The following is a 10,397-nucleotide window of genomic DNA, read 5'->3' on the forward strand; positions in this document are numbered from 1 at the left end:
TTGATGCGTAAGGCGTATGATAAGATGGCGCCAGCGACAGGAGTGGAGACATCTCAACGCGAAGCGGCGAACTTTTCAACAAAAACAGTTATTTTTCAAAAGGTGTAAGTGGTAATTTCAATAATAATTAAAATTTAGCGTTAGACACATTTATATTATAAAATATATCTGGTCTATTCCTAATAGATTGTGCTATCTAGACAAATATTATGATTCTCCTGATGCTACCGTTGATGCATTTAATTCTTACTTTATTAGTGTTTATCAGCCTAAACTTGACATACCCCTTTTATTTGATCATAATGATTGAATCATGATTGATATAGGTGTAATTGATTCTAGTACTGTGCAACTTACAATAGCAAGTTTTAAGAACTCCAAAATATTTGGTTTCGATGGTATTCCATCCTTCTTTACACGCGATTGCTCATCTGCTCTACTTGCATTTTTATTTAATCTATCATTGTATACAAACACTTTTCCAAATTGTTGGAAAATTGCACGATTAGTTCCAACTTTTAAACAAGGCGATACATCAAACATTACTAATTACAGGCCGATATCATTATTATCAAACTTTGCTAAGGTACTTGAAAAAAATATTTATAGAGAACTATAATTCGTTCTGTTAGAACTTTATTTTCTACTAATCAACATGGATTCAAGCCTTCCCGTTCTACGATAACAAATTTAATCTGTATTAAACAATATATAGCTGACAATCTCAACACTAATGGACAAGTTGATGTTATTTACACTGACTCCAGTAGAGCTTTTGACAAAATTGATCATAACATTCTTCTTACTAAATTATCTAAGATTGGTCTTAATTCTTCACCTGTTTATTTTTTAAGAGTTATCTTCATAATCGTAAACAGTTTGTCTATCTTAATGGATTCTTGAGCAATATTGAAAATATCAGTTCGGGCGTTCCTCAGGGATCCATTCTTGGTTCACTACTATTTATTATTGTTATAAATGACATATCTGATATTATTAGCTGTCCATATTTATCATTTGCAGATGATCTCAAAATAAATTCTATTGATGACTGCTTATTATTACAGTCTCAACTTGACTCTTTGCACTCTTGGTGTGTCTATAACAAATTACATTTAAATATATCAAAGTGCAAGATTCTTAGTTTTTCACATAAGCGCGTTCCAATAAATTTTGATTAAAAAAATTCTAACACCTGCATTGATAGATGTAATAAAATTTCAGATTTAGGAGTTTTATTTGATTCTGATTTGTTTTTCACGGATCATATAACTGATATTTGTAATAGAGCACTTAAATCTTTAGGTTTGATACTGAGAAATTGTAAACAATTCAATTCTAGCAATGCACTTTTTTGCCTGTACTATTCTAATGTACGTTAAAAAATTAGAATATGGTTTGATTATTTTGTATCCTCATCAAATCAACAACTCTGATGCGATAGAGAAGGTTCAGGGAATATTTCTGAAATATCTTTATTATAAAACATTCAAAATTTACCCTGAACATGGCTTTGACCACAACACTTTACTAAAAGAATTTGGTATTCCTTCCCTTGCCTAACATCGATTTATCTGTACAATTATGTGCTCTTATTTAAACTTCGCAATAATTATATAGACTGTACGCTTATTCTTAACCAACTATTCTTTATTGTTCCAATTATTTTTCAATTATCCTACACCTAAATCTAATTCTCTCTTAAATTCTCCTATTTTACTTATGTCCTCTAACTTTAACTTAATTAATAATGAGATAAATATTCACAACACTTCACCTAATAATCGAATAATCTCCATCTGCACAAATTAACCTTTTTATTTTCTTTTCAAATATCTCATTATTTTATCTTATTCTGTTTATAAATAATATTGTTACATTCTGCATTATATGTAATTTTATGTTAAGCATTTTATGTTAATAACTATATATTGTAATTTTGTATATATTTTAATTGTTATTCATTATGCAAAATAATTGTATTGTGGGCTATATATTTAAAATAAATAAAGCATTTTGCTCTACCAAATATTTGTGATGATTTTCTACACGCAACTCAAATTTCTGTAGAAACAAATTTATATAATTTTTATGTTTCTGCTGTTGGATTTTAAAAAAGAGTGTGAGTAAGGTTCACACGCGAATGAAGTAAAACTTTTTTGCTATCGTACGAGATGGCATGTCAGTTAAAACTAAATACATAATATAACAATTTTGAATAACGTTTGTCATTGTAATTAGCATTTAGAATGATCGGTTTGTCATTGTAATTAGCATTTAGAACTTGAATTAATATTCGAGAAATGAAGTAATTGCTGATTAATAACTTCTATAATATTCGTTCACACAGTGGACAGCTCTAATATAACAATCTTGAACAATTTCATTAACACTATCAATAAATAAACCCCACAGGACGTTAAAAAGTAACCTTTTTGAGAAGATTCTAATAACAATTATGACTCAATTGCAAGCCTTATTAAACCTGGGATAAATATAGAATATTATTAACAAAATATTTACACAAGTCATTGATAACCATGTTTATTTATTTGACAATATATATATATATGTACATATATTAATTAATTCATACATCTTTAATTTAACTAATTAATTTCTATAAGCAGTCGTATGTAACCTTTTAACTAATTTTGTAAATACTAATTACTCATTGGTATGAGCAACCATGTGCTTTTTCAGGCTACTTGATTGTTTGAATACCTTATCGCAGATTTTGCATTTGAAATGGCACTCTTTAGTGTGAATGAGCATATGTCTATTCAAGTGAAACGATTGTATGAATGTCTTGTCACAAATTTGACAAATGTGAGGATATTTGCCAGTGTGAATGACCATATGTCTGTTCAAGGTACTCGATTGTGCGAATGTCTTATCACAAATTTGGCAAACATGGGGACGCTCGACAGTGTGAATGAGCAGATGTTGATTCAAGTTATTCGATTGTGTGAATGTCTTATCACATATTTGGCAAATGTAGGGACATTCACCAGTGTGAATAAGCATATGTTTATTCAAGTGAAACGATTGTGTGAATGTCTTATCACAAATTTGACAAATGTGGGGACGTTTGCCAGTGTGAATGACCATATGTCTGTTCAAGCTACTCGATTGTGTGAATGTCTTATCACAAATTTGGCAAACATGGGGACGCTCGCCAGTGTGAATGAGCAGATGTTGATTCAAGTCTGACGATTGTCTGAATGTCATATCACAAATTTGGCAAATATGTGGCCGTTCGCCAAGGTGAATGAGCATATGTCTGTTCAAGGAACCCAATTGTGTGAATGTCTTACCACATATTTTACATTTTTTAGGATGTACCCCATTGTGAATTATCATATGTCTGTTCAAGGTACTCGATTGTGTGAATTTCTTGTCACAGATTTGGCAAACATGCGGACGTTTACCTGGCCCCTTTGCAGTATGAGAGCGAATATTTCGTTTTTGATTACCAGATTCATTCAAATGTGAAATTTGTTCTCTTGCTGGAGCACAAATGTGTTGATCTAAATGATATTGTTCAGTAAATGCTTCATCACACTTTGTGCATGTGAAATGTTTTTCACCTGTATGAGATTCTATATGTATTTCTAATGCACATGCATCTGGTAAAGTCTCTGAAGAATATGTATACTTCTGACAATAATTCACCATATGCTGTTCCAAATAAAGCAACTTTCTAAATGTTCTATTACACTTGTCACATTTATAAGGAGCAGTCTGAATTAATTCCTGTTTGACTTCTTCTATTTCTACTATAGAGTTCATAAATCTCGTTAGACATGTTTTGTCATCCTCTGAACGCGATTCATGATCTTCCTCCATTTCCTGTTTAATGTCTTCGATTGGATATTCTTGCGGTTCAATTTTAATTATCGGATCATTAGCAGCTTCAGACATTTTGAGATATTTGTGCACCGATTATGTTCTACAAGCATTAACAAAAATAGTTGGTTAGTTTAAATGAACTATTGTTAAATATGATATTTAATTTCACTAAAAATATAAATTAAAACATTAGCTGTTGACAGTTGGAGCATGGACTATAACTTTAGAGAGTGCACTGCATTTATGCTCTCGTAACATTTTTCAGGAATGAATGTTTAAATTAATAATCATTGTAAACTGTCAACACAAATGGTTCTGAGAAAATAATATATTCATATTATGGCGTTGTCTACGAATATAATCTTACGTTAATTTAACACAAGTGTATTTTGAATGATGTATGTCGCCAAGATAATTCCTTCTTTAAAATAGTTAATATTTGACGGACAGTAAATATGAATCAACTATTGTTCAAAGCTTTTGCCTTATTGCGGAGCTGAAATGTAAAAGGTGAAATTAAGCAATAATTTTGCATTATTTTAAGTTAAATATTTATAGTTCTTTCTAAATAAAATCAATATAACTAAAAGTTAAACACGTGGAAGAACCTCAAAGTATTTTACACTACCTTTATGCTTATCAATCACAAAATCAATCACAAACACGTCTTTATAATATACAATGTTATAATTAAACTGAAATTTATATATAATATATTTATGATGACATTTAATTAACAATTAAATAAGCTAAACACAAAATGTTCTTTCGGTACATTAATTTGTTTGACAGTTGAACGAAGTTCTTTCGTAACATTGCCTCGCTCTAATGTCACTAGTGCCAACCGTATGAGCATAGATGAATAAAAATAAATAGATCGCCATCTCATGCATTTGACGTTACCATAGATAAACAAGTTAATATATACAGCGCTCTGAAGAAGGCGGCACTTGTACAGTATATCACATAGATAAATACGATAAATTAGCATATATATATAAAGGCATATAACTTGTTTACTTATTTATGGTATATAAATTAATCGCTGGCATTATTCCTAGATATGGTTCGTATACGTAATTCAAAATAAGAAAACCTAAAAAGTTTCATGATGATAATAGGCATCGGAAAAAAGAAAGCACACGAATAAGAAAGTTATTTTTGTTTAAATTTCGTTTTAAACACTTGTGATGCACATATTTATTAATGCCAACCATTATACACATTTATATAATGATAAATTATAAATTATGTATTTATAATAGCATTAAAAATATGTATAATATTTAAAAACAATAATGTAATTAAGGTCATACTTCAAATATAACATGATCGGTTTGTCATTGTAATTAACATTGAAATGAACCTTTATTAGAGAAATGACGTAAATGCTGATTAATGAATTCTATAATATTCGTTCACACAGTGGATTATGTTAAACCACGCCTAAACAAATATTGTTTTATCCAATTCAATCATCATGTAATAATTGTGTTTAGAGAACTTCATGTAATTAAAATTAACATACATTCATTGACTGCTTGTATTTTGTTTACTTTTTCGCTGTCGATACAGTCTCATTCTTGGAGAAGCTGTAGTATCTGTCTTACCCATAATTAATATAATTTCAATTTTTGACCTCTCAAATATATAGTAATTATAAATAATACAAATTACTTCAATAAGCTTACGCTTTTTACACGTCAGATTTTTCATTTGTTTTATTATTTTCACTATTCAACCATTAGCACTCGACTCGAGCGTAACGTTTTTTCCGTTGCATTTGCACAGATTTACCCCCTAGTCGAGCCTAAAGAAGTTTTACTTCAAATATTTTTAATTTATATTTTGACGAAAGGTCAAAAATTGGCTCACATACTTTTTCCAAATTTGGTCAGAGAGTTATGAAATCTAAGATAAAAATTTAATATTTTCTAAAAATTTGTTACGTCCTCAGAATATTGAAACATTTTAGAAAATATCTTACTTTTTTAAATCTGTTCAAAAATTTATTTGCAACTATTATTTTTTTTGAAAAATTATAAAACTATTTGAAAATTGCATATTTCCAAAAAAATTGAAACCTTTGTTTTCTAAACCATTCAAGTATTAATTTTTCTAATTTAATCTAATTTTTCCAGAAAGTTATAAAATTAGTTAAATATTTAATATTTTCAAAGAATTGAAACTTGTATTTTCTGAAAATTTAAACAGTTTATAAAATTTGTCAGTTTTTAAATCTCTTTGAAAATCATTTTTTAAAAACCTGGATTTTTCAGAAATTTAAAAAATGAGTTAGAAATTATAAATGTTGAAAATTCGAAACTTTAATTTTATGAAAATTTGAAACTTCCTAAATATTTAAATATTTTAGATTTTTTTGCTGTTTTACATCTTTTCAAAAATTATTTTTCCAAATCTTTTGTTTTTGTCTTAAAATTAGTTGAAAAACTAGCTGTAAGTGGAATTCTGTCTTAAGGCAATTAAGGCATCGTGCCTTGAGGCAAATTGCTGGAACTTCCCGTACCAAAAATTATTATTTTTTTAAAAACGATTAACATTTTTGAAAAAATTTTACTTCGAAAAAATAAGATTTTTTAGAAATTTTAAATTGGACAAAAAATTACTTTTTTTGAAAATAAAATTTTTTTTTAAAAAAAAAATTTTAAACAATTTTTTTTATAAAAATTTTTTTTTTGGAAAAAATGTTATCTTCATTTTGATATATTTTGGAAGATCTGAACTTTTTTTCAAAGCAATCATACTGCTTTAACTGCATAGAGACAAAATATAAAGCGCGTAAGCGCCGCGTCGCTGTCTAACAGAAAAACAATGGTACGGAACCCATAGGAATGTAAACAAAACTTATACTTATTGTAAAAATCTCAATAAAATATCTGATAATTTGATATGCATATGTCTAATGTCTAATGATTATTGTTGACCGCCAAATGTTATTTTTTTTTAGTTTTTTTTTTACTAGATCTCCGAAACCGCTGGTCCTATCTTCATGAAAATTTGATCAAATCTTCATCTTGTTAATACAAGTAAAATGTTTTTTGAACTATACAAATCGAACGCTCCGCTCTCTTAAAAACTAAGTTACCGTTTTTGACCCTTTTTGCCCCATATCTTCGGAACGGCTAGAATGTTTTTTGAATTATTCAAATTGCTTTATCCGTGTTCCCGAAATCGTCGACGAAAATTTGTATCCGAACACACACACATACATCAATTTTCTCCAAGGTATGCCAACATATTCAGAAACCTCTGAAACGTGAAGATATATAAAAATTTTCATTTTCGATTTTTTTGCGATTACTTACCCTATGGAAAGTTAATTATAAATAAATCAATTTATGATCTCCAGAACATTAACAATCGTCATTTCATTTCGAATCAAATTCCAAAAAAAAAATAGTTGCCAAATTTACACAAAATTGAAAAAGTGCTCCCGCATAGTCACAGTCTAAACGCATTTGCAAATAATTCTGTGCGACATTTTCACTTATACTGTGCTCAGTTTGGCGGCATTTTCACATTTTTCAATAATTCTCACAAAATTGGAAAAGTGCTCCAGTACACAAACAGTCTAAACGCACTTGCGTAAACATTTCTACCAGAGTGGCGCTTAGACTGTGCTTAGCTTGGGTGATTTTTTGAATTTTTAGTCCAAAATTACAAAAAAAAATTTTTGAAAAAAAATTAGAAACAAAAAATTTTTTTTTTCCAAAATCAATTGTTTTGTTGAAAAAAGCAGAAAGTTCTTTGAATCATTTAAATCGGACGCTTAGTTCTCTCAAAAACAGCCATTTTTTTAAATTTAGCTCTGTAACTCCGAAACCTCTGGGCCTACCTTTGCCAAAAACTAATCAGCACATCTCCCTATCAATAGGAATCGAATGTTTTTTAACCATTCAAATCGGTTGATCCGTTCTCTCAAAAATTCGCTTTCTTTTTTTTGCACTCTTTGCTCCATATCTCCGTAACGGCTGGACCTACCTTTGCCAAAAACTAATCAGCACATCTCCCTATCAATAGGAATCGAATGTTTTTTAAACCATTCAAATCGGTTGATCCGTGCGTCCGAAAACGTGGACGAAAAAACGCGGACATACAAAACACACACAAACACACACACACACACACATCCATTTTTTCTGAGGTATGCCAAAATGTTCAGAAACCTTCAAAACGTCGAGAAATGTAAAAATTTTTGATTTCGATTTTTGGACGATTACTATAACTTACCCTACGGGAAGTTAATAATATTTTCAAACAATTAAAATTTTGTTTTGTAAAAATATGAAATTTTCAGAATATTCAAAGATTTTAGAAAATTTTGTTATTGTTGTAAAATATCTGAAAATTGTATCTTATTTCAAATTTATAATTTTCTTTGAATGTTCTTAAATTAATTAAAAAGTTTAAATTTTCGAAATTTTCATCTCCGTTTTTATAAAGTAAATAAAACCACTTATCAAAATTAGAAAATTTTCCGAAATTTAAAGTATACTTTTCTAAAAATTGCAGTCAAAACCACGATGAAAAAAATAATGTATCATTTCAAGAAAGTCATCAGAATTGTTAATGACAAAGCCTCCAATAGAATAATATCTATATTTCATTTAAAAACTTAAAATTATATTCCACAAGAATTCATATAAATACACATAGTTACAAATAAAATTGTAAAAAAAAAATTAGCTACATGTGGATTGCTTTAGTAATTATATAACAACACTGGTGTCTTTGTCCCAAACATCGCACCTCATCGAATCCAAATTCTCAACATCAGCATTCATAGCCTTGGGTCTAAAAGTCGGTATTCTAGAAACACCTTTAACAACCTTCTTAGGACTCTTCTGTTTAGCCGATAAATCATTAACCATTGTGAGATGGGTATCGACATTGCGCAAACAGGATAAAGGAGTCCTGGGATTAGTCAGTGCCACTTTTGTTTTTTGCTCTTGTTGTGTATCCGATTTGGATCTTAAATGTGTCGGTTTGTTGCGAACACAAGATAAGGGTGTGCGACCGGAAGACGATAAGGCTTTTCTTGGAGTCACTTTGTAAAATTCTTTATCTTCATAAACTTGGTTGACACGGTTGATGTTCTTGCCGTACTTTTTGGCAAAGTCTTTTTTAATTTCATCCAACTTTGTGGATTTGATTACAATTTTGTTTTCAACATCGGATGTGGATATGTTTAAAATATTGTCTTCGCCAGGGGACTTGCTTAAATCTTCAGGCGAGAGGCAATCTAAGAAATTATCAGACTCGAGAGGTGTTTTTTCAATTTCGTTTACTATCGTCACTTTGTTAGTTTCATGCACAGGTGTTAAAAACTCAGCAGAATCATCGTTTTGCAAAATAGGAGTCCTACAAAACTCTGTACTTGGACTTCTAGGGTCAAACAAGTCTGACTTAAGGTGTGGGGTGTTAAAAATACTCTTTTTAAGCTTGGGGACAGCATCCAGGTCAGTCTCAATGCAATCTAGGTTAGTCTCTAAGTACGACTTTCTACTTTCATTGGCACTACACAATGACTTTTCATCAGTGTCATTTAACAGTCTTTTCGGTTCTAATGTGATGCAGGATATATTATCTACGACGTCTTCTAAAACTACTTTAGCTTCAGGTTCTACTTTAGCACCTAACACGATTGGAGTTCTATCAATATTCGCACTGGGTGAACGTAAGTCTATGTTGGCACCAAGACGGCCCCTCAGGAGAGAATTGAGCATTCCTTTAGTCTGCACTTTTGCTGGTGTCGAGAATGTGTCGTTTAAGTTCTGTTGCTTTGTGATTCTTGGGATGTTTGAACGTTTTTTGGGACTCCGAAGCTAGAAGAGATTAACGACTTCACAGTGGAAAGGGGACAAGAGTTCGGTTGACATATGAATTAATAACTTAAATAATACAATTTGCATGAGCATAACAATATGTAATATGTCTTTTACCCTTACCTGTACTGGTGTTCTAGATATTTCAGCAGTAGGCGACCTAGGATCGAGTTTAAGTACATTTTCACTTCCATCATTGGTCAAATCCAACTTTTTATCTTGCTGTTTTGTACTCTGTACATTGCCCATCTTTTCCCTCCAATAATTTTCTGTTTACACTCAATATTTTTCTTAACAAATACTTCCCGGTGTACTGCTAAATGTACTCAATATTTATGACTACAAATGAAGGCCCTACGAGTTCGATAAATAACGATTTTTTAAACAAAACACTGCTACATGACATATCAACCATCAACGGCCATTGTTATTCAAACATCTGTACGAAATGTTTCAATGCAATGAATAACGTACGTTTTAAGTTCGAAACTAGGCGGGAAGATGGCAGCACTGATTTTCGGCGGCGAATTTAAATTTGAATATATTTAAATAAATATGAGTATAATTTTGTATAAATACAAAATTAACTAGTTGGTATTTGTATTTAGCCTTGAGGCAAGTTACATGAACTTCCCGATATGTGTAAATAATCAAGTACTCTATCGTTATACCAAGTAAATCGTCTAATTTAAATTTTAA

At 30.2% G+C, this 10,397-nt stretch overlaps 2 protein-coding genes across 2 annotated transcripts in view; both read right to left on the bottom strand.

Annotated features, from left to right (window-relative positions):
• The window catches only part of LOC113367729 (zinc finger protein 239-like), an 11,689-nt gene extending 7,187 nt beyond the window's left edge, over nt 1-4,502 (bottom strand). The window contains exons 1-3 of the mRNA XM_026609309.1: nt 4,481-4,502; nt 4,220-4,348; nt 3,591-3,952 (exon numbers count right to left, since the gene is read on the bottom strand). Of these exons, the coding sequence (XP_026465094.1) occupies nt 3,591-3,924 (334 nt within the window). The 5' untranslated portion in view covers nt 3,925-3,952; nt 4,220-4,348; nt 4,481-4,502. The remainder of the gene's footprint in view (nt 1-3,590; nt 3,953-4,219; nt 4,349-4,480) is intronic.
• A 4,068-nt stretch (nt 4,503-8,570) lies between these two features.
• LOC113365986 lies at nt 8,571-10,112 on the bottom strand. The gene is made up of 2 exons (XM_026607531.1): nt 9,822-10,112; nt 8,571-9,698 (listed from the first exon to the last, which is right to left on the bottom strand). Exons 1-2 carry the CDS (start codon nt 9,945-9,947, stop codon nt 8,583-8,585), a joined length of 1,242 nt encoding a protein of 413 aa, XP_026463316.1. The 5' UTR covers nt 9,948-10,112; the 3' UTR covers nt 8,571-8,582.
• Between the last annotated feature and the right edge of the window lie 285 nt (nt 10,113-10,397).

The sequence above is a fragment of the Ctenocephalides felis genome, unplaced genomic scaffold, assembly GCF_003426905.1.
Source record: "Ctenocephalides felis isolate EL2017-DRISC unplaced genomic scaffold, ASM342690v1 CF-g0.4_SCAFFOLD_01170, whole genome shotgun sequence".
NCBI classification, from domain to species: domain Eukaryota; kingdom Metazoa; phylum Arthropoda; class Insecta; order Siphonaptera; family Pulicidae; genus Ctenocephalides; species Ctenocephalides felis.

Excerpts from the sequence above, each read along its gene's own strand:
- LOC113365986 (XM_026607531.1), bottom strand. The coding sequence starts at position 9,947 with ATGGGCAATGTACAGAGTACAAAACAGCAAGATAAAAAGTTGGATTTG. Across the intron at positions 9,699-9,821 it reads TATCTAGAACACCAGTACAG|CTTCGGAGTCCCAAAAAACG; the intron begins GTAAGGGTAAAA and ends AATCTCTTCTAG.